Source organism: Talpa occidentalis, unplaced genomic scaffold (assembly GCF_014898055.3).
Source record: "Talpa occidentalis isolate TD23 unplaced genomic scaffold, MPIMG_talOcc4v2.1 talOcc4.3, whole genome shotgun sequence".
Classification (NCBI taxonomy): domain Eukaryota; kingdom Metazoa; phylum Chordata; class Mammalia; order Eulipotyphla; family Talpidae; genus Talpa; species Talpa occidentalis.
In genome coordinates, this window is record NW_023603184.1 from 72,147,587 (window position 1) to 72,171,463 (window position 23,877).

At 37.6% G+C, this 23,877-nt stretch overlaps 1 protein-coding gene across 9 annotated transcripts in view; it reads right to left on the bottom strand.

Annotated features, from left to right (window-relative positions):
• ZRANB3 (zinc finger RANBP2-type containing 3) overlaps positions 1-23,877 on the bottom strand; it is a 183,897-nt gene that overhangs the window by 33,549 nt on the left and 126,471 nt on the right. For all 9 annotated transcript variants that reach the window (XM_054699685.1, XM_054699684.1, XM_054699683.1 and 6 more), the window contains 4 exons: positions 9,918-10,320; positions 7,224-7,421; positions 3,304-3,395; positions 668-769 (listed from right to left, as the gene is read on the bottom strand). In XM_054699685.1, coding sequence (XP_054555660.1) covers positions 668-769; positions 3,304-3,395; positions 7,224-7,421; positions 9,918-10,320 — 795 coding nt within the window. The remainder of the gene's footprint in view (positions 1-667; positions 770-3,303; positions 3,396-7,223; positions 7,422-9,917; positions 10,321-23,877) is intronic.

Sequence of the window (23,877 nt, forward strand, 5' to 3'; positions counted from 1 at the left end):
TTTCTAAGCATTTAAGAAACAGGGTTAGATGATACCAAAGAAAATAACCCACTGCTACCTTTGTCTTTCAGACACATGTAGTCGACTCATGGGAAATATTTGATTTCTACTCAAAGAGCAGAAATATAATCAGCATTTTCCTTATAAAAAGTGGTACACTGCCTGCTGCCCCCCTAACCTCAACATGTTGATCTGTCCTAGCAGTGAAGGTAAGTTGGCCACAATCTGAATGAAGTCTTCCCCACAGAAGCGTGGTCTGCAACTCCCTGCTGATGCTCCTGACAATGAATCGAGACTCACCCAACAAGGTCTTATCCCTACTCTCAGAATCTGTCATTGTGAACATAACCTTCAAGGATAAAATGTGATTCTGTCAGATACAAATATCACAGCCGCTAATCCTGTGAATGAGAAATTAAATGATGTGAGGATGATTCTATCCACAGAAACAGCAACCCTAGGTGTGATCATTCGCCCAGGAAACAGATTTCACATTTATTCTTAGCGCTGGGGTAATTCATAGGCACTGCTTGGACTGATTAAAATGCAACCAGTGATTTGACTTTGCAACAGGCCACAAAATATTCTGCTTTTATTAAACTCAAAATGGTCATTAAAATTACTCAACAAATTTTAATTTACAACAAATGCACAGTACTATTCTTACCAAGGAGCGATTCTGTTTCAGCTGGAAGCTTGCCGGTAAATCTTCCCAAAGGTCTAATTTTATATCCAAAGGAATGAAATTACAGTTCATGTGGTTTCCATCCTGATTATAGATTAAGAAGGCATTATTAATCCATTTTGTCTGTAGGCACTAGTAATTATTTTAAAGTCAAAGAATTATATTATGGCACGCTGTGTCTAGTGTCCTAAAAGATAAACTGAAGTGACACATTCCAGATAAGATTGCCCACACAGCTCCCCTGGAGGGACAGCGAGTGCAAGAGCAGGCCAGGCTCTCCCGGGCCTCTGAAAGGCTCTACTGCATTCACTCTGGGGTAAAAAATAGCATGTAGGGGGTGGCAGTCTGTTAAAAACGAGGTTTGAACATGAAGTACCTGCTTAAGAAAATCTACGGTCAAACTTATATTCTAATTCTCTCAGTCAAAAAGCAGTATTACAGTTCCCACAGTCACTTTGGAAAAAAAAAAACATGCAAAAAGTACTTTCCTACTGATTTGAAGTTTATGTATGTAATTGTTATTCTGAACTCTGAATTAGACATGGGATTCTGGCTGAAATGAATGGTTCTTTAGAGGTATACTGTGTGTAACCTGCTTGTGCTTTAGAAGTGCTTGTGCAGTGAACTAGGGTTTTTTATTAAAATTTTTACTTCAGCTCTTCTAAGACAAAGGGAAAGCTCTATCTCAACTCCACTGCAGCTGTGAAAAGACCTGTTCATATTTCATCCTCTTAGAGTGTCATGGTTAGGAAATTAACTAAATAACCTCATATATAAAAGAACATGGAATAATTGAGAACAGTCATAAAAATGTACTTGATACTATTAAAAGCTAAGTCAAGGTGAGGTGGCCCATGCTACACAGGAGTGGTGGCGGGGCCAGAAGATGGGTCAGCAAGGCTGTCCCTGTGTTCAGCATGGCATCAAGCACACCCTCCACCCGGAGTCTGCAGTTTCTCTCCTGTGTCCACCAAAGGGGAAAAGTACTGAGCAGATGAACTGGGCCACAGAACTTTTCTGTGCAGAGCAAAAAGTTTACAGTTTAAGGGCTTCTGAATCCTGGCGGTACCTCTGCCTGGCTTCCACCTTTTGGCTTTTTGACCGTCAAGTACTTCTGCGGTCAGGTTCTTTCTTCCTGACATGTCATGGCCTGAGTGAGAAGCTCAACCTGGAGAGCCCCTCAAATGCAGGAAGAGGCTGTGGCTTTAGATCTGCCTCTTGCCGAGCAGAGGGAACAGATCCTTGCAGCTCCCCCAACCCTGTCTGGAGGTTCCACAGGGTGGACTGAGATTCAGGCCTGTAAGAGGAGTGTTGGTTCTGACCGCCTGCTTTCACTCTTAGAGTCTCTCTCTTGTCTGTGGTCCCAGGACGGAGGCTGCCCAGGGAGTCTGGTGTTCACCATCCTAGACATTCCAATCTTCTGGCAATCTCTTCTAATCCTCAGTTAGGAAGATCATCACATGGTACACCATATAGATGTATCTAATGTGATTTAGCAGAAAATCTGTATCTGGGTCTGAGCAGCTCCAATCTATCTTTAAAAAGTCATTGTTTCAATAGAATGGCCCATGAGTTTAGGAAGTTACAAATCTTATTTTATTTCACTTAGATTAGAAATTTAAAGTGTAGATTCAAAAAAAGTATTCATAATCTCAGCGAACTTTTCTCAAATACAATCGTTTACCTCAGCCAAAGATTCACACATAATCCCTGAGAAATTTTCAGGGGATCCAAAGTGTCAAGAGTGTTAGTGTAACAATAGCAAGGCATTATTTGCCCTTTTCACTCTCATTCTTGAATAAATGTGTAATGAAGTTTTCCATGCACAGGCAGATAAGAGAATCCTACTGTCTTTTTGAGAAATTGTAAAAAATGTAAAACAATGCCATCCTTCTATTAAATATTATTATTTTAAAAATATCACTTTTCATAAAAATATACTATTTGTATAAATAGGTAATGGGTTTGTTATTGCTATTCTTTGATCAATGAATGTTTTTAAGTGTTTCGATTTTAATTTCAAACACAGTAAGTACTGAGATGTAGCTCACATGAACAAAAGCTCATTGAGGTTCTAAAATCCTAACACATTTTAAAAGTACAGAGAGGTTCTAAGACTAAAAAGTTTGAGAGCCACTAATCTAGGGTAAGGCAGGAATTTGAGCAATCATATCAAATCTTCCTAAAGTTCACTTGACATAGCAGGGAGATGCTATTGTCGCTGTGGCTGCAGGTCAGAAGTGAACACTTATTGAAACTTTATTATGGCCTGGCACTGTGCTAAGTGCTTTACAAGAATAACTTCATTTTATTCTTGCACCAACTCCTCTCCATTTTGCAGCTGAGAAAACTGAGGCACAGAGTGGTTAAGTGATGGGTCCGAGATTCCACCATTAATAACAGATAGGATCTGAGGCAGTCTGACCCTGAAGCCTATGCGCTTACCTAATACACTGTTTTTTGTCTTTAGATTTAAACCAGGAACTTGAGAATTAGTTTTAGATGCCACCTCATTATTAATAAAACTAAATATCTTCACTGACACTGACACATGAAAAGAAGGAGGCTTCTTTAAAAAAGAGGGTGGATTCCAGTTACAGAATCCACGAGATGCTTACCTTGGTATAGAGGTGAATCCGGTCAGTATTCTTGCTTGCGCAAAACATTAAGGTATCATACACTGGCAAAGGCTCTGAACTTTTCAACTGTTCTAATAAAGAAGATAAAAGAGAACCTAAGGTTTAAATATCTTCTAAGCAATATAGTTTAATCTTTTGGGGTTAGAATGATGAAATGACGAAATATATCAAATATATCAAAATATTTGACAGAGAACATGTGTCTGAGCTTGCAATGAAACAAGGTTGGTAGTCCCCTTTCAGGTACATGTGCTTATAAGGTCAACAGTTGCTCTGCACTTTTCTAATGGCCCAAAAAAAAAAAAAAAGGAACCTCAGAATTAACTGAAAAGATATGAATTAGGCAAGGGAGAAATGCCTGCCACGAAGAGCTGTTATCAGCCTTAAATGAATACAGAATCTAGACTTTTGCTTGAGTGGATTTAAGTTGAGAATGAATGAGCACAGTTTTGATTATCAACAGCAATACAGCTCAGTGAGGGGCCACTCAAATGCCTGAATCCAGACGGGCTGGTGCCTCACATCCACACATACAGAGGAGTGGGCAGCTTCTTTTCTGATAACCTCTTCTTACTTATTCGTCAACCATCCCAGTATCTTTTGCAGGAAAGATGTAAATAACTACAGTTAATATTTATCAAGCACTTACAGTGTGCCAGGTACTGTTCTGAGTTCATTTATTAACACCTCTCAGAAATAAGTAGTGCATTTTACAGAGGAGGAAACTGAAGAGTACTTACTAGCCCAGGTCACACCACTAGTGAGAAGATACAAACCTAGGAATATGATTCCAGAATCTGTACTCTTAATTTCTGCCACAGTTCCCGAGTGACCTTTTTAAGTATTTTCCAAGATCTGGAACTCTATAATTGGTTTGCCATTCCACCTGACAATGGTATTGCAGATTCCTTTTTCTAATCAAAGCATTGGTCACTTTGAAAACTTGGTTTGTGGAATATTCCCATGTTTCATAAATTCAAAAATGTACATTCCCCCCCACACATTAACATTTCTGAAACTGGCATGCCTTACATTCAGGAATTGTGGCATTCTATAGTCACTGTTGGCCAGGTGACATTTGTGAAGAAGCTGTCATTGCGTGAATACACGTGAGCTTAGTTGTCACTTGACACTATACTTGAGGTATATGCAGTGCTGTTATTATGTATATTGGGTTTAATAACTTGAAAATGTCTTCAAAATGTTTCACTTTTGATTTGATAACTGAAATGAAAGGTTGTCATATATACCAAAAAACTTAGAACTTGGATACAAAGCAAGAGCATAAATTTGATTTTAAAGAAGTGAGTATGTGTCACTGGAGAAATAACCAACATTTTTTATATTCTTGCAAAGAAATAACTGAGTACTTGATGGGGCCTAAGAAAAGGAGATCCCTGAAAATAGAAGTAACTGTCTTATATTTGGATACTGTGATGTGCAAAAGGGTGGCCTATTACATGCCAACCAAAGCAAGTAAAGACAGTAGAAACTGCCAACTCTCTTAGAACAAATGAAAGAAATGTCAAAGCAACAGAGGGTGGTATGTCCTAATCTGGGTTATGTTAGGGTATTGTGTCACCTTTTAATTGGCAGAGCTTTTATCTTCTTAATATATGTGAAATATGTACATCTGAAAATCTCTACATCTTTTGATTTGAAGAACTGAGGTTTATGTATGAATGTTTAAAGATCAGAAGTCATTCTTTGATAAAGAGTAATATAAGAACAATTCCAAATCAGTTGATATTCTTGGTATTCTAGGAGCTAGAGTGGAGAATATATTTCTCTTTGTATTGTTTCCAGAAAATATAATTTAATGGTTTGAAACTGAACATGATGTATCTTCTGAATACACAGCCATCCTTCCTGGACCCCCTAGAATCCCAGTTAGAACAAAACTAAGGTTCCAGCGAAGGACATACCACTGTGGTTCTAAAAGAGCAAATGTGGGTAGATTAGCATTTGCTAAGCTTCCTCTAGCTTTCTGCTATTTTTCATGGGAGCCCATGTTAGTAGGGAGACTGGAAGCATACCATCTGTGTGGAGTTCTTGGCCCACTGATATGAGAAGTTAAAACAAGGAAGAGGGGGTAGTTACAGTGGGAAAAACTGACATTTATCTGGAAATTCCCGGTGAAAAGGAATTTTTGAGAGTCTACTGAGATTTCCAAAGTACTTTCAAATAAAGCTAACATATGTCTTCATCAGGGGCCAAATTACATTTATAAGCCAGTATTTCCCTGTCACAGAGGAAGCAATTCATGGCCCAACTAGTGATAATTGCAAGCTATTGATCCCCAGCTATTGACTAACTCAGGTTAGTCCTCTGAGTTATATGCTGTCCTATAACAGCTTCATCAGAAATTCAGGTCTTGGGGAAGGAAACTAGAGACTACTTGAGTCTATATTATCTACTTAAAGGCCGCTAAGTTTTTTTTTTTAATATTTATTTTTATACAAGAACTGTGGTACAGGCCAGATGTGCAGGGGGGTGAGAGGATTCACCAGAGACAGAGCGGGGAGCAGAACAGGCAGACTGACTGAAAACACTGCTGAGAGGAGCAGTGGGCAAGACAGGAGAGGTCTGCAGTGCCATGTGGGGAATCTCCCTGGCTGGCCAGGAATTGAATTCATGCTGCAGAGGCTGCAGACAGCTTCACAGCTCTGCGCTTAATCCACTGCACCACCAGGGAGGCCCAAGGCTGTTAAAATTAACAGATCTAAACAACATGTTTCCAGATGTTCTTTGATAAGACCTTGAGGAATTAAGAGGGAAGGAAAAGCTCAGATAAGAAGTAGGGAGAATGCCTTGAGCTCAGAACTTGTTATATTAAGTTCATTTCATTTTAAAGCTATGATTTTGACCATGTTTAATAGCATCTAATTGAAGAGAAAAACTTCCAACAGTCTTATCCACCAATTTTGGGGTTGTTAAAATGAGAACAATCTGGGGGTTACTACAGTCACTGAGTGAGTAAAAAGGAAAATGACCTGAAAAGTGCTGACCAGAAAAGTCTTGGCCAGCTATTCTGTCGAGACAGTGATGTACATACGACATACACTGTGGTATTTAACAAGCATCACAGTTTGAAATAGTGAGTGGAATCAACAAAAAGTAAATAATTCCAAAATATTACATGATTGCTTGCATGTGCAGTCTGATTCATATAGTCTTGGAATTATGCTCCATAAAAATACTTTCTTTAAAAAGAAAACATAACCCTAAATTTAAAATGTATCAATTGTAGCCAATTAAAAAATCATGTATAATGGATTAATGATCTGTTAAGTGGCTGTTAATAATCTGTCAATCTTCCTATTTGTCAATTTTTTTAAAAGATTTATTTATTTATGCATACAAGAACTGGGGTACAGGCCAGAGGTGCAGGAGGGTGAGAGGATTCACCAGAGACAGAGCGGGCAGCAAAACAGACAGACTGACTGAAAACACTGCTGAGGGGAGCAGTGGGTGAGGCAGGAGAGATCTGCTGTGCCATGTGGGTTGCTCCCTGGCCGGGGATAGAACTCATGCTGCAGAGGCTGTGGACAGCTTCATAGTGCTGTGCTTAACCCCTGTGCCACCAGGGAGGCCCCTTCCTATTTGTCTAAAAGAATTCCTCAAATATCAAACATTCCTCTCACTGTGTGAATGGGCCACAGGCCTAGGGGTGGCCCAGGTAGCTTTGTATGGTTTTGTTCTCGGTGTAATGTGTGAATGCCAGTAACATTGCTCTTATAGCCATCTGGTGTTTATGTATGAGGTTTCAAATTATTGTATTTTTAATATAAAAGCAAATACAAAGAAGCTGGGACAGGTAGTAATTTGCAAATATACTAATAGAATTATGTTTAAGTTGTAGATACTATTTGGACACTGAAAATGAAAGCAAGACTTACCATCACTGGCCTGGGGCTTAAGTTCATCTTCCCTCTCTCTTTCTGGCATTTCTCCCTTGTTCTCAACTAGCAGTTGAGGTTCTGACTGTGCGAGGACATGTTTCTCACAGTCAGAACTAGTTTGAACATCCTTGGAAGAGTCTTCCTGGAGATCCTCTTTCTCGTTTTTGTTTTTATTCCAGGTATGGCTGAGGTTATCTATTTGCAGAATTATTAAAATCAAACAATTTATACTTAAATTTAGATAAAGTCATTATTTGTTCCAAGCCCAGTTTTAAAAAGTCACAACTTGGTCTTACAAAAACAACAACCAAATTAACACTTTTTTTCCCCACTTTTTCGAAACATTTATTGGAAGTGAGTAAATGCCAAAGGACTATTCTAGGTGCTGGAGAGGCAGCAAGGAATGAGCCAGCTCAGTCCATGCTTCCTAGCAATTCAATTCTAAGTTTCAGAGATAGAAAATCAGCAGACAAACAAATAATAACAACCAAAATATAGGGCCATTTCAAATAAAGAGGATAAAACAGATTTTTGAGAGTAAAGGGAAGGGGAGGGTTGCAATAGCAAGCAGGTCAACACCTCAGCTGAGTCCTTTAGGGCTGAAAGCTGTTGCAAAATCTAGGAAGCCTGATGCTGGGGCCTGAATTCCAGATTGGATCCCAAATGCAATTGGAAGCCATTATGGAGTTTTAAGCAGTGAAATAAAAATGACTTAAGTTTTTAAAGGATCACTCTGGAGACTGCAGAGAAGGACCACAGGGTAGAGATTAATGGGGAAGCTACGGAAGTCTAGATAGAGATGTTGGTGACTTCTGATAGGATAGTAGCAATAAAAAGAAAGCAAGATATAATTTGGAGATTATACTAACAGAAGCTGATGTATATGATGTAACAGAAGCTGATGTGGGAGGAAAGAGGAATCGGGATGATGTAGGGAAGATAGGGAGAGAGAAGATGTGGTAATGTAGAACTGAGAGCTCCATTTTGGACATGTGAAGGGTAAAGTATTCATTAGACATCCAGGTGGACACATTACATATGTCACTTGGTATGTCCAAGCTGGAATTCCAGTGAGATATAGAAACCTGGGTGTAAAAGCTATGTGCTATCAAGAATAAACTATGGATATTAAAAACAGCACAAAAGAAATATTACCTAATGACAAATATTAATGTGCAAGGTATATTATACTAAATTTTATCTAATACACTAGTTCCATGAGCAACCTTTAAAGGACAGTATTATCTTAATACTGTTTCTTTAGACTTTTGGATTCCACCCTTTCATAATGTTTCAAGGAAGGCACGGATTTAAAAATGTAGATAAACTAGAATTTTTCTTTTCAATACTTTTAGTGTGTATCCAAATCAAGGTTAAAAATCATTATGCCAAACTGTAGTAATGCTAATCTAATAATTACAACTTTTTATATTGTAATATCACTATTACTTAGAATATGTATTTTTCTTAGAGTGTTTCATATTCACATAAGATGTTTTGTTTTTTAGATTGCTTGACAGTGCTTATTAAATCATGAGTCTAGAAACTTTATTGCTGTTCCTGGGATCACAAAGAAAAATCAGAACTATTAAACTATGATTTTTGTTGTTAAATTGCTCAAGTTATATTCTTAATGTGAGCTGACGTTATTTTGTAGTCACGAGATACTTTATTTTTGTTACCTATAGCAGTTGGAAATCAAATGAGATAATGCAAATTGTGAGAGATATTATATGGAATAAACTTGTGGTTCCAATTTAGTTCATAAACAGGTGTCCACATTACAAATATAACCATCCAGATGGTGGACTTGTCAATTTTGGGAGGAGCAACCAGAAATGAAAGAAGAAAGACTCAATTACTGATTACATTTTCTTTCAGCTCAGAAGTAAGAGAAAAGCAAGACAGACAAGAAAGAACTGCAGTATCAGAGCTTATATCTTAGCTGAGTCTTAGCTGATGTCAGTACTCTGAATTCACATAAAATGGAAAAGTATATGTGTACAATTATTACAATGATAAAATAAAATGATCTCTCCCAACTTCCCAAAATGTCAAGTTTGCATTTTTGGTTACTGTAAAATTGGTTTCTAAAATTGGAAACAAAAGGAATACTAGTGATCCCTTTCTTAAAATAATCATAGGCTTTATAAATTTATAAAACCTATCAAATTAGTTCTTTAAAGAAGACCTTGAGAGGAATTACTATGATTTGTCATGCAAGAAACATGGCACAGTGTGCATTTTACTAGACAAAGAAGCTTCACTGGATTATTTTGCTATTTAAACAAAAATAATCTATAATTTCTTTAAAACCAAGTATTATCTACAGAGGAGAGAAAACAGCATGTCTATGACTATAAGGCATATTTGCTGCCATAGCAACAGAGTTTCTACTCCTGCCCACTGAATTCGCATCCTGCTGGCATTAATCAGAAATGTCCATTTGTGCCAAATTAATGCCATGTCACAGACACTTGGGGATATACATTTTTGATGGAACTGGGAGTTTTTCACATTCCACAGGAGGATAAACTCAGTCTTCACTATGTGAAGTTCTTTCTCTAGCTTAAAAACTAAAGCCAGTGCCAAGTCACATTAACCTCTGATAACAGCAGTTTTCTCTAAAAGCACAGGTTATTTAAAGACACCACGGCCAGCTCCCATCCCTGCTCCCCCTCAAAGACTCACCAGCACTGCCTTGAGGCATCTCACACATTTCACAATAAGGCAGCACTGAGTTATTGATATAGGTGCAGAAACCACACTGCCAGCCCTCTCCAGGAAGGGGTGGGATGGTTGCCTGGGCCTTGGCCTCATGGACCCCAAGCATGAAGGAGGCGTCAGTTTGCTTGCGCCAGGAAGGCTTCTCAGGGAGACTGCAAGGGTCATTGGTGGTGACCAATTTTGATCTTTTAGCTTCAGGTTCTAAATTGCTTTCACAATCAGTGAAATCTGTTGTAGGTACTTTTCCAGATGTTACGGTATTTTTCTTCTGGAATATCCTTGATTCATCACAGGAGGTCACCAATTCTCTTTTCTTAGATTTTGGTAAAAAGAATGATCGAATGTCATGCTGTTTTTCTTTTTCAAACTAGGAAAAACAAATAGTTACCAAATTAAGAGGCAATCTACTATGTTCCTCCTAAATATAACAGCTTAAGAAAATACTTTCATTAACCATATTCCTTTAAGTCTTTAATACCTTTTTGGTATTGTGCTATAATTCATCATATATACATATATGCAGAATACCATTAACATATTCATATACTTCCTGTATTTAACTTCATTTTTAGCACTGAAAATATGTTGAGCACTTTACATATACGAAGTCATTTAATATGCTTCTCATATTTCAGATATGGACCCTGAAGTTTCAGAGAGGTTAGGTAACTTGGCTAGAGACATGTTATAAATATATATATACTTTATAAACTATCTGCTCTAGATGAGTGTCAGGAAAAGAAGGAAACTGTGTTCAAAATATTTCAATTAGTCAAGAACCAAGAAAAATGTTTTCAACCAAATTATAAACAGTATGTTTTTCATATTAAAATGTTTTCTTGACCAAGGAACATTTTCTAAAGAGCACAAACGCTATTAATTAGAATAGGTTCTTTAACAGACACATTTTAATAATCTGCTTTTCAAGAAATAAAAGAATAGCCATATCGTATATCATACTTTTCATCTTCTTTTCAATGTGTAAATCTCAACCTCCTAATTAGAGAAAGTAGGTTACATATGCCCTTAACTGATTAGCTAGTAGTTAAGGCAACTAAAGGAGTTAATTTTCAAGAAGTCCGAGTAGGGCCTGAATTGGGGATCATGGTGGATACACCATGACAGGCATGGGCATATCTAAAGATTGCCACATCACTTCTCAATTTCACATGCTCTTCTCACAATGTGACATTCCCCTACTTCCATTTAGAGGTAGGCCTGTGTTCCTCTCTCTTGAACCTAGTTGGACCCCTGTAGCTGCCTCAACTAACAGAATACACTGAAAGGGATGTTGTGTGACTTCTGAAGCTAAGTCATTAAAGACTCTGATTTCTACCTAGCCTCTGATACTTTGTCTCTCTCTTCTCTCTTGTGACATGTTGTGAAGACCATGCTACAAGGAGAAAGCAGGTGTGGGTGTTCAAGGTGACAGCCCAGAGAAGCCCCAGCATCAACTGCCAGACTTGTGAGTGAACAAGCCCTAAGATGTTTCCAGCTCCCAAACTTGGGATCTTTAGCAAAGGTTCCAGTCATCATAGAGCAGAGACACATCATCTCCATTAAACCCTTCTTGAATCCTTACACACAGAAACAGAAATAACACATGACTGAAGTTATTTAAAAACTCTAAGTTTTGAGGTAATGTGTTATGCAGCAATAGATAACAAAGATAGATACTGTAGATAATAGCAAAATACTGTATACTATTAAAAGGTATTTTACATAGGGCCTCCCTGGTGGCGCAGCGGGTTGAACGCAGTGCTCTGAAGCTGTCCGCAGCCTCTGCAGTGCAGGTTCAATCCCGGCCGGCTGGGGAGATACCCACCTGTTGCAGCAGACCTCTCCTGTCTCGCCCGCTGCTCCCCTCAGCAGTGTATTTCAGTCCGTCTGCCTGTTCTGTTCCCCCCTCTGTCTCTGATGAATCCTCTCACTCCCCGCACATCTGGCCTGTACCCCATTTCTTGTATGCATGAATAAATAAAATCTTTTTTTTAAAAAAGATAGTTTACATAGTAAACTTTATTTGTACTAGTAATGCTGCATGAAAGAAAAGGTTTAGCAAATTCATGGAGACAGAAATATTAGTGGTTATTGAGGGCTGGAGGAAAAGGAAATAAAGGGATATTGCTAAATGGTTAAGGAATCACTGATTGGGTTAAGGAAAAGGTTTTGGAAATAGTGATGATGATAGTACAACACTGTGAATTCAATTAATACCACTGAATTTTCACTTAAAATGGTTTAAATGACAAATGTTATGATATATATGATATCATGGTTTTTTTTTATTTTTTTAAAGATTTATTTATTTATTTTATACAAAAACTGGGGTACAGGCCAGATGCATGGGAGGGTGAGAGGATTCACCAGAGACAAAGTAGGGAGCAGAACAGGCAGACTGACGAAATACACTGCTGAGGGGAGCAGCGGGCTATACAGGAGAGGTCTGCTGTGCCATTTGCGTAGCTCCCTGGCCGGGGATCAAACTCATGTCACAGTGACTGGCGTCAGCTTGATAGTGCTGAGACTTTAACCCCTGCGCCACTAGGGAACCCTACCCCTTCAAAACAAAACAAACAAACAACAACAAAAAAAAGAACTACGGACTAATTTCCCTGATGAACATAGATGCATGTTCTCAACTAAATCTTAATAAACCAAATTTAACAATGCATCAAGAAGATCATTAACCATGACCAACTGGATTTATTCCAGGGACACAAGGATGATAGTTCACCATCTGAAAATCAATCAGTGTAATTAACCACATCAACAAAAGGAAAGAGAAAAATCATATGATCATATTAAGAGATGCGGAGAATGTATTTGATAAGATTCAGCTTCCGTTTATTGCAAAGATCCCAAAAAATGGGGATATGGGCATATCTCAATATAATAAAGGCCGTAGATGACAAATGTTCAGCCAACATCACTCTCAATGGCAATAAACTGAAAGCTTTTCCACTAAGATCTGATAAATACAAGGATGACCACTCTCATTAACTAGCACAGTTAGTCAAGAGAAAGATATAAAAAGAATCCAAATTGGAAAAGATAAATTAAAGCCATCATTATTTGCAGATGACATGATACTATACAGAGGACCCTGAAAATTCCACTAAAAAGCTAACTGAAATAATTTATCAGTTCAACAAAATGGCAGATTATAAAATCAATATACAAATCTCAGTTGTATTCCTATAGACAACAATGAGTTAGAGGAGGGGGAAAAAAAATCAAGAAAACAACCCCCTTTATAATTGCATCAAAAGGAATTAAAGTTTACCTAGGAGTAAACTTAACGAAGGAGGTGAAGGACCCAAACAACGTAAACTATAGGACATTGTGAAAAGAAATAGAAGGCACAAGGATAGATAGTCCCTGTTCATGATTAGAAGAATAAACATTGTCAAAATAGCCATCTTACCCAAAGCAACATACAGATATAATTCCCAAAGCAACATACAGATAGCAATATAATTCCTATCAAAGTTTCAATGGCATTCTTCAAAGATATAGAACAAACATTATCGAATTTCATATGGAACCATGAAACACCCTAAATAAAATACAGTAACAGGCCACTGTAACATACACTAATTAATCAGCATTTTCTGTCCTATATTTTAGAATTTCTTTGAAAAACACTCTAATGTCTTCATCTTCCCGCCAAAATAAACAACTATTTAAGATTTTTAGAAGACTAACCCTCCCAACAATACAAAACAAAACCTAAATACATCTTTCAAAAGGGAATTCTCAGTGTGTTAAAATATTAACTTTTGCATCTGATCTCTTTAATTAAGCTATTTAATTAAGTAATTTTAAAAAGAAATCTTTTACTATTTAAGCAATGACTTAGAAATTAGCATTTGGGAAATTCTCATTATCTGTTAAAGGCAGGTTGAGAGTAAAGGTTAGCAGTGACTGACAGAAATCAGAATTTGACGTGTGGCTCTGCCACTAGGAGGGTTTACTTACAGTGTATGGGGGTAATCAGCACAGGTGCTATTTTCAAGCCACATGCTGCTTAGGTAATAATTGAGACCTTAACACATAAAATCCAGAAAGGAGTGGGTGGTAGAAAGGTATATAATTTCAGGAACCAAAGGATTCACTTAAATATAATTTTAGAAAAAAGAGGAGAGCAAGTTAATCAGCAGCAATAACTTTAGCTAATGTAATGATGACTAACTTGGACAATGATGAATGTATTTACAGGTAGTGAACCTTACAACTTATTTCCCTGATGATAAGGCTGCCAGATGCCTAACTAGAATAAAGACTTCCTTTGAGGTAATCAATTAGAAATTTGAATCATATAATCAGTTATGCTTTCTGATTGCAGCCTTTGAACAATCAGGCAGGAAGTTGGTTGATGAAGTTTATTTGACACTTAGTTGCGATGACTGATAAACAGGTGAGAAAATCTCTGACACATTCTAAAATAATTAATTACATGTGTTGGATGGGAACAAAGAACCGTTACAGATTTACCAAATGTAAGTTTTTTACTTGGGATCCATGGGTCTCTCACCATACCTAGGGTGGCCTTGGCTTCAGTGAGCCTGCAGAACCCTTGATAGTGTCAATAAAATAATGCCTGTATTGTTATGTGCATTTTTGGAGAGTTTCTTTCTCCATAATCTCAAAGGGATTTGAGACCCAACAATGGTTAAGTAAGGGTCACTGGATTAGAATATCTGAAGATGCATCTGTGAGCTGAGTTGATCCATCTTTTCCCTTAACTTTCTAAAAATAAAGAGAAATTGAAGGTTCACATGTAAATGTAACATGGGTGATGAACCTAACTTTTGAAGGGGAAACAAATACATAAATTCCCTTAAAATTTAATGAGAATTCCTCTGGCGTCTCTCAAATAATAACTTTTAAAAAAATGAATAAATGCCAAACAGAGGAAAATCTGTACAGGCATGGAATGAAACATCTGTGCAGGCATAACAGACAGTCATTTGCTGTTGCTGTAACTGGACTCTGAATAGCTTCTCACAGGAGAGCAAAGGACATGGAGTGCTCACAGAGTCAGAAAGAGAGAAACTAGTGATAAGTTGAGGAAAGCACATGCATTATAATGGTGAGGCAATCAAAAGAGAGAGCATTTGCTGACAGGTCAAATTAAAACAAAATATACTACCTCTGACGTTTTGAGACAAGGACTGTAGTGGCAGGATGAGCATAGAGCAGCATCTCTATGATTGGAGCAGACAGGGTAAAGGAGGGTCCTGGAGCCCTAAGTGGCTTTTTCAGGCTCTATTTGGGATTTTACAAGGTTCATGGCAGGCAGGGGTTCCAGGGGGCCAGGAGGCTGGCAGGCCTCCTAGCCCGCAGCAAGTCTTCACTCTTTCTGGGCTCTCTGGAGTTCTCTCGTTGCCTTGTTCTCTCTCTTCTGGTGATCTGGTCTCCTGAAGCCCCGTGACGCCACCCTTATAAGCCCAGCTCTCAGCCCAGGTATACTCACCTACGCATGCCCACACCCTACTCCAGATGCCCGCCATCAGGCATGCATTCAGGATCGCAGGGATCCATCATCCATCCTAATGGTGGGAGGGCAGAAAAGCCTGATTCTTTACTTACCCTTCAAGGACCTATCACTATCAGCTGCTCATGATGATTCTAGGAGGTATTTGGTCTGTGTGGTTAATAAAAGAGCAAGTACCCTTTCATAAGCTTTGCAAATACCAGCCTAAAATGTTTTTTCTCTTTTGTAGCTACATTCTTGCATTCAGAAGAGACATAATAGAAACATATACTAAACATAAATGCAAAATTCTTATATAAGATGCTTCTAAATTATTTTTCTTTTGCCCTTCCTTATTTTTTTTTTTTAAAGTAGAAGTGTTTGCATTGATTAAAGCATCTGAGAAAAACATGGAGAGAAATAATTGTAATCCATATGTTCTCCAATAAGGAAGTTTTCTAAAATATTAGATTTATCAAGAACATGACTCCCTGTAGGAGCAAGATTTACGGGTCTTACCCAAAGAGACTAGGATTCTCACATTACAACAGCCATACTGATAGATAATTACTCAGAGCCCATATTGTTTTGACAGGTCTACATTTGAAAAATTACTGATTTTATTAATGTTATCAGCATTTCTCAGTGGCAAAGATAATTAGGAACACAAAAAGACAAAATATTTTTATGGTGCAGTAAAGTTTTGTTACTTGATAGCAAGATTAAGCTAAAGATTGTTTTGTCTTTTGTGACTACTTTTAGAAGAGCCATTATAGAAACGAATCAGTGACAAATGTCCTAACTAATCATGATCATTTGTCCTTGTAAAGAAATAACTGCCTCCCTGGTGGCACATGGGTGAAGACGCAACCTATGAAGCTATCTGCAGCCACTGCAGCATGAGTTCGATCCCTGGTCAGGGGAGCTACTCACATGGCACAGCAGACCTCTCCTGTCTCACCTGCTGTTCCCCTCAGCAGTGTGTTTCAATCAATCTGCCTGTTCTGTTCCCCTCTCTGTCTGTGATGAATCCTCTCACCCCGCAACACCTCTGGCCTGTACACCAGATTTATTTGTGCATACAAGAACTGGAGTACAGGCCCGAGGTGTGGGGGGGGCGGTGAGAGGATTCAGCAGAGACAGAGAGGGGAGCAGAACAGGCGGACTGACTGAAATACACTGCTGAGGGGAGCAGCAGGCGAGACAGGAGAGGTCTGCTGTGCCATGTGGGTAGCTCCCTGGCCAGCTGGGGATCGAACTCATGCTACGGATAGCTTCCTAGTGCTGTGCTTAACCCCTTGTGCCACCAGGGAGGCCCAAATAAATAAATCTTAAAAAAAAAAAAAGAATGTTCAGTGACCCTTTTAATGTATGATAAGGAACTTAAATGTAGGTGTTTCTAAATAAGAGGAGTGATTTAAACAATATATTTTTTTCAAGGTTTATCGGAAAAATACAGTTAAATCAGTATGCTTATGTCATAGAAATGTAGAAGACAGAACATACTCCTATTCAGCTGACACTCAGTTATTATGTTCCTGTCTTTTGTTCAATATTGTTTTTGAAAAACAACAAAAAAAATAACTTACCGCTTTTTGTGAGAAGTACTAGGAATAAAAACTGTAAAATGTTTAAGGTGGAAAAATGCATGTTTTTATTTGAAAGGTTCAGGGACTTAATATATCTGTTCTACTTTATACCATATGTAAATTACTGTTATTTAGAACCAAACCCCCTGACCATGATGACAGGGTTAAAAGTCAGCTATTAGAACTGAAGGAGAGGAAAAGGAAATCCAGTAAAACTCATAAAAATCAATAAAGCAAATTCACAATCCCATGATGTTCCAGGACAGCACAAACCACCAACAAAAGCACTACTGTTGGGTTTAATAGACTTTGATTCAAGGGCATTTCTGGTAGGAAACATCATTTCCTCATGTCATTGGTCTCCTGTTCATAATAGAATTTACAAAATTGCTGTGTTACAAATGGATTATTGGGACATTTTGCTGGTCTCCTGAATAAAAGCCCATTGATTAGAACTGAACTAAAAAGACTTCATTAACATTTGTAAATAAGCAAGATGCTATAGAGTGATAGAAGGAGAGTTTTAATTAATTAGAAAATTTAATTTAAATTTGTCTATAAAAGACAAAACACTTCATGATATGCACCTCAAAGACATCTTTACAGACACATCACCCAAAGGAGTGATAGTGAAGGCAAAGATAAACAGCTGGGACTACATCAAATTAAACAGCTTCTGCACAGCAAAAGAGACAATAACAAAAACAAAGAGAAACCCCACCAACTGGGAAAACATTTTTGCACACAACACTAATGCTAAAGGACTGATCACAAAAATCTACTAAGAGCTGATGAGACTCAACAAAAACAAAGAAAATAATCCCGTCAAACAATGGGCAGAAGAGCTAAAAAGAAACTTCTCTGAAGAGGAAATGCAAATGGCCAACAGGCATATGAAAAAATGTTCAACATCACTTGTAATCAGGGAAATGTAAATCAAAACTGCCATGAGATACCATCTCACACCAGTGAGAATGGCACATATTAAAAAAACTAGCAACAACAAATGTTGGCGAGGTTGTGGAGAAAAAGGAACTCTCCTGTACTGCTGGTGGGAGTGCAAAATGGTCCAGCCACTATGGAGAACTGTGTGGAGATTCCTCAAACTACTAAAGATAGAGCTTCCATATGATCCAGCAATTCCACTCCTAGGTATTTACCCAAAGGACACCGAAACATTAATTCCAAAGGGCACCTGCACCCCTATGTTTATAGCAGCACTATTTATAATAGCTAAGCTATGGAAACAACCCAAATGCCTGAAAATAGATGACTGGATCAAGAAGATATGGTATATATACACAATGGAATATTACTCAGCAATCAAAAAAGATAAACACATGCAGTTTGCAGCAACATGGATGGAGCTAGACGGGATCATGCTCAGCGAAATAAGCCAGAAAGAAAAAGGAAAATACCAGATGGTCTCACTCCTAGCAGGAATTTAGAAAGCCTAAATAAGGGACCAGGAAAAAGACTGATTAATACAAAGTAAAAATGAAAATCAACAAGCAACTATAAACTAGAGACACACTACGGGGGGGGGGCGAGGAAGGACTAGGGTCAAAATAAGGGGGGGTGCAATTGTATGGGGAATATAACCAAAATGACAATGCATACATTGTGCAGAAATGAAAGATGATGTAAGAATTATATAAAATAAAATATTAAAAAAATAAAATAAATTTGTCTATAAAGAAATGATTGAATTTTTCAGACTTTGCAAAATGTCCATTCTTGTGTAGTTAAATAAAATTTTAATGTGAACAACTCTTAAGGCACCACTTAGTCTCTTGGGCAAAACAAATTAAAACAATTCTGATTGCTTTAACACTCTGGTTAAAAAAACAAAGTGTTCAAAAAGAAAAATGTTATTACTTATTTTTAAAGATGACATCAAAAGCAATGCAGGCAAATGTCTTTGGAACGAGTTCTCTCCATCAACAAGGACAATTAGGGTTTACAGCAACATATTATATAATGTAATGCACAGGTTGTTAGAATAGGACATGGAGGGTTAAGTTAATCAGCACCTTTGTGCTCTTAACTGTCAGGCTTGACTTCCAAATGTCTCCTGGACAACAGCTAAGAGGATCAGACACTCCTCAACCTCAAGAGGTCTGAAATAAAATGTTCGCTTCTGCCATTAAATCAACTCCTTCCTGCCACCACAAGCTCTCTATTCTTCACTGCTTACTACATTAGCCATGAAGTCCTCTGACATGAAACTTGCAGTGAGAGACTAAACTACATTATTTCTATGGCTTCAGTTTGTTCCTTCTTATGTACTTGCCTGCCTTGAGTTGTGGCATTCTCCTCAAATGTCTGCTTCAAACCCCTGTACTCTTCCTGCACGTGTTGCTATTAAACAGCACTCTACCCAGATCTCCCTTTATTGATTTTACTTCTAAAAAAATCTGGAATTTTTCTTTTCCTCTATATCATCACTATCACTGTTAGGAGTTCAGTGCCCCAAATACCATCTGGAAATCTATATAGTAATAAATAGCCTTATGGCGAAAAAGGAACTGGCTTTACTAACAGACCTGTAAGTGCCTGGTAGCAGCAAAGTAAAATTTTAGTGAAAGGTATATTTAAAAAAAAAAAAAAACCAAAAAACAGCTAAAACCCAAAGTCAAAATGGAACTATTTGCCCCAAATAAACAAGGAAACAGACTACAGGGCAGGTGTCTGTACTCTGCTTACAGTGAAGGAGAGAGATGCCTCAACTGGCCTTGAACTGTTCTCAGGTGCTGAAAAATCAGATTATTTCTTCTCCTCCAGGGACAGGGGTAGAAAATCCTGGTAAGTGGAGAGAGCAAATTTCTTCACCATAGGCTGAAACTGGATGAGAGGGAGATAGAGATCTCATCTGTCCCCCAAATAACACTGCCAACAAGAACTGGTGTCTCTTCTCCCTCCCATACATTTTCCACACTGCCACTAGGATTATCTTTTGAAAACAGATAATCCAATCACATCACTCATGTGCTGATAAGCCCCTGATGATATTATATTACACCCCGGATTAAATCCAACTTCTGTGCAGGGCATACGAGACTCTTCTCCATCAGATCACAGTCAGTATCTGGCTTCCTTTGACTCACTTTTCATGTGCCCTGCGTGAATAGATTTGCATGGAAATCCCATTCTGAGAACAACTGGTATCTGTTCATATCACTGTACTTTAGGTCAAGCTGGGTGTTTCCTCTGCTTGCACTAGAACTCACTCCCTTTGAATTTATCTGTCCAAATCCAACTCAGATGTTTCCTATGGGAAATTTTCCAATGGCTGCAGGTAGTTATTTAATCTGTTTTGGGTTTCCAGAGTTCAGTTTATCTCTATTTTCACATTTATCATATTGCATTAACATGATTTGTTTATGACTATCTCTCCCAATTAAAGAGTAAGCTCCAAAGGAAAACTACATGTGTCTTCCTTTATCTTTGCAACTAACAATATAGTATTTTTTTTTCAAATAACAGCTTCATGGAGATGTAATCTTTTTTATAACATAAAACTCACTCTTTGAAAGTGTCCAATTCAGTAATTTTTAGCCTTTTCAGAAATATGCAGCCGTCAATACTGTTTAATTGTAAAACATTTTCATCAACCTCAAAAAGAACCCTCGTATCAATTAAGCAGTCATCCCCCACATCCCCAACTCCCAAGTGTGGCGACGATGAATCTACTTTATGTTTCTATGGATTTGGCTATTCTGGCCAATTTAAGTAAGAGGAACAGACAACATGGCCTTTGTGTTTGTCTTCTTTCACTGAAGACAGTGTTTTCAGGATTCATCTGTGTGGGCATGTATCAGAATTTTATTTCTTTTTATCACTGAATAATATTCCATTTGTTTATCTGTTCATCAATTAATATACATTTAGATTGTTCTAACTTTCTTGGCTATTATGAATAATGTTCATGTTTTTGTGTGGACAGATATTTTCAATCCCTTGGAAGTGGAATTGCTGGTTCATATAGTAACTCCATGTTTAACATTTTAAGGAACTGCCAGACTGTTTTTCAAAACAGCCGTACCATTTTACATTCCTACCAGCACTGCAGGAGTATTACAATTTTTTCTATATCTTTGCCAGTACTTGTGGTCTGTCTTTTTATTTTAGTCATTCAAGTGGGTGTAAAGTGGTATCTCGTGGTTTTGATTTGCATTTCATATAATATTAATAAATGTTTATCAAATGAATGATCTTTGAATGCCCTATATGTAGTACATATCCCATAAACACTGGCTAACCCAAATTAAAATGTTTCTATGTTCTATTCATTCCACAAATAACTGAAGGCCCACAATGTGTGAATCTTAATGCATCTAATACAGTTTGCAAAGTTATGAAGGCAGACTATGGAATAGAAAGGCACAGGTTCAAATCCCAGCTCTGTCACTTACTGGCTGTATAAACTAAGGCATAGTAACAGCATAATCTTTCTGAGCTTTATTGGGGTACGTTAATGATATCTGCTTCATGGTGTGGATTTGAAGGTAAAACAAGATCATGATTGTTAAATGGAATAACTACTTAATACATAATAATGTATTATGGAAGTGGAATTGCTGGCTCATATAGTGTGAGTGAAGTCATAAGAGCAAACAAGACAAACATCTAATAAGAGTACAATGTGATGTAAGCTTTAACAGAGTTTTTTTTTTTTTGTCTCTATCCATAACAGGGATGCTATCTGCTTGCCCTTACTTCTAGGTTATTATGCAGACTAATCACAGAATGTTTATTAAAAAATGGTTTGAATTAACTATCACTATTTGCAGATGATATGATAATATACATAGAGAACCCCAAAAACTCCACAGAAAAACTCATTAAACTCATCAATCAGTTCAGTAAAGTGGCAGGATACAAAATCAACACTCAAAAGTCAGTAGCCTTCCTATATACAAACAATAAATCTGAAGAAGAAGAAATCAAAAAAACCATCCCTTTTATTATCAAAACAAAAAAAATCAAATACTTGGAATAAATCTAACAAAAAAGGTAAAGGACCTATACAAAGAAAATTATAAAACACTGTTAAAAGAAATAGAAGAAGACACAAAGAAATGGAAAGACATCCCCTGCTCATGGATTGGAAGAATAAACATTATTAAAATGGCCACCCTACCAAAAGCAATATACAGATTCAATGCTATTCCAAGCAAAATTTCAATGTCATTCTTCAAAGAAATAGAACAATTATTGATGAAATTCATATGGAATCACCAAAAACCCCGAATAGCCAAAGCTCTCCTGAAAAAAAAAAAAGGGAATGGAGGCATCACACTCCCAGACTTCAAACTATACTACAAGGCCATAATCATCAAAACTGCATGGTACTGGAACAAGAACAGACACACAGACCAATGGAATCGAATAGAAAATCCAGAAATAAACCCACAGATTTATGGTCAACTAACCTTTGACAAAGGAGCAAAGACTATGCACTGGAGCAAAGAAAGTTTGTTCAATAAATGGTGCTGGGAAAACTGGGTCGCTACATGCAAAAGAATGACGCTTGACTACTACCTCACACCATACACAAAAACCAACTCAAAATGGATTAAAGAACTAGACATAAAACCTGAAACCATAAAATACATAGAAGGAAATATAGGCAAAACACTACGTGACATGCACATCAAAGACATCTTTACAGACAACACCCCAAGCAGTGATAGTGAAGGCAAAGATAAACAGTTGGGACTACATCAGATTAAAGAGCTTCTGCACAGCAAAAGAGACAATAACAAAAACAAAGAGAAACACCACCAACTGGGAGAACATTTTTGCACATACACTAATGATAAAGGACTGATGACAGAAATCTACTAAGAGCTGATGAGACTCAACACAAACAAAGAAAATAATCCAGTCAAAAAATGGGCAGAAGAGCTAAAAAGAAACTTCTCTGAAGAGGAAATGCAAATGGCCAACAGGCATATGAAAAAATGTTCAACATCACTTGTAATCAGGGAAATGCAAATCAAAACTACCATGACATACCATCTCACATCAGTGAGAATGGCACATATTAAAAAAACTAGCAACAACAAATGTTGATGAGGTTGTGGAGAAAAAGGAACTCTTGTGCACTGTTGGTGGGAGTGCAAACTGGTCCAACCACTATGGAGAGCTGTGTGGAGATTTCTGGACCTACTAAACATAGAGCTTCCATATGATCCAGCAATTCCACTCCTAGGTATTTACCCAGAGGACACAGAAACATCAATTCCAAAGAGCACCGGCACCCCTATGTTTATAGCAGCACTGTTTACAATAGCTAAGCTTTGGAAACAACCCAAATGCCCAAAAATAGATGACTGGATCAAGAAGATGTGGTACTTATACACCGTGGAATATTACTCAGCATGCAAAAAAGATAAACACATGCAATTTGCAGCAACATGGATGGCGCTGGAAGGGATCATGCTCAGCGAAATAAGCCAGAAAGAAAAAGGAAAATACCGGATGGTCTCACTCATAGCAGGAATCTAGAAAACTTAAATAAGGGACTAGGAAAATGAATAACTATAAGAAAGTGAAAATCAAAATCAACAAAAAACTATGAAACAGAGACACTCTATGGGGGGTGGAGGGCGGGGAGGGGAGGGATTGGGGTCAAAATAAGGGGGTTGCAATTGTATGGGGAATATAAAAATAAAATTTATTTAAAAAAATGGTTTGAATTGTAAAATATATATTAAGCAAATATTCTAGCTTAAGGTGTGTTAGGTCTAAGAAACCAATGCTTAGCATATTTAGAAACAAGAGATTTTGAAAGAGATATTTAGACTTCATGATTGCTACAATTCCTGTGATCAACTTTCTTTATGCTGGT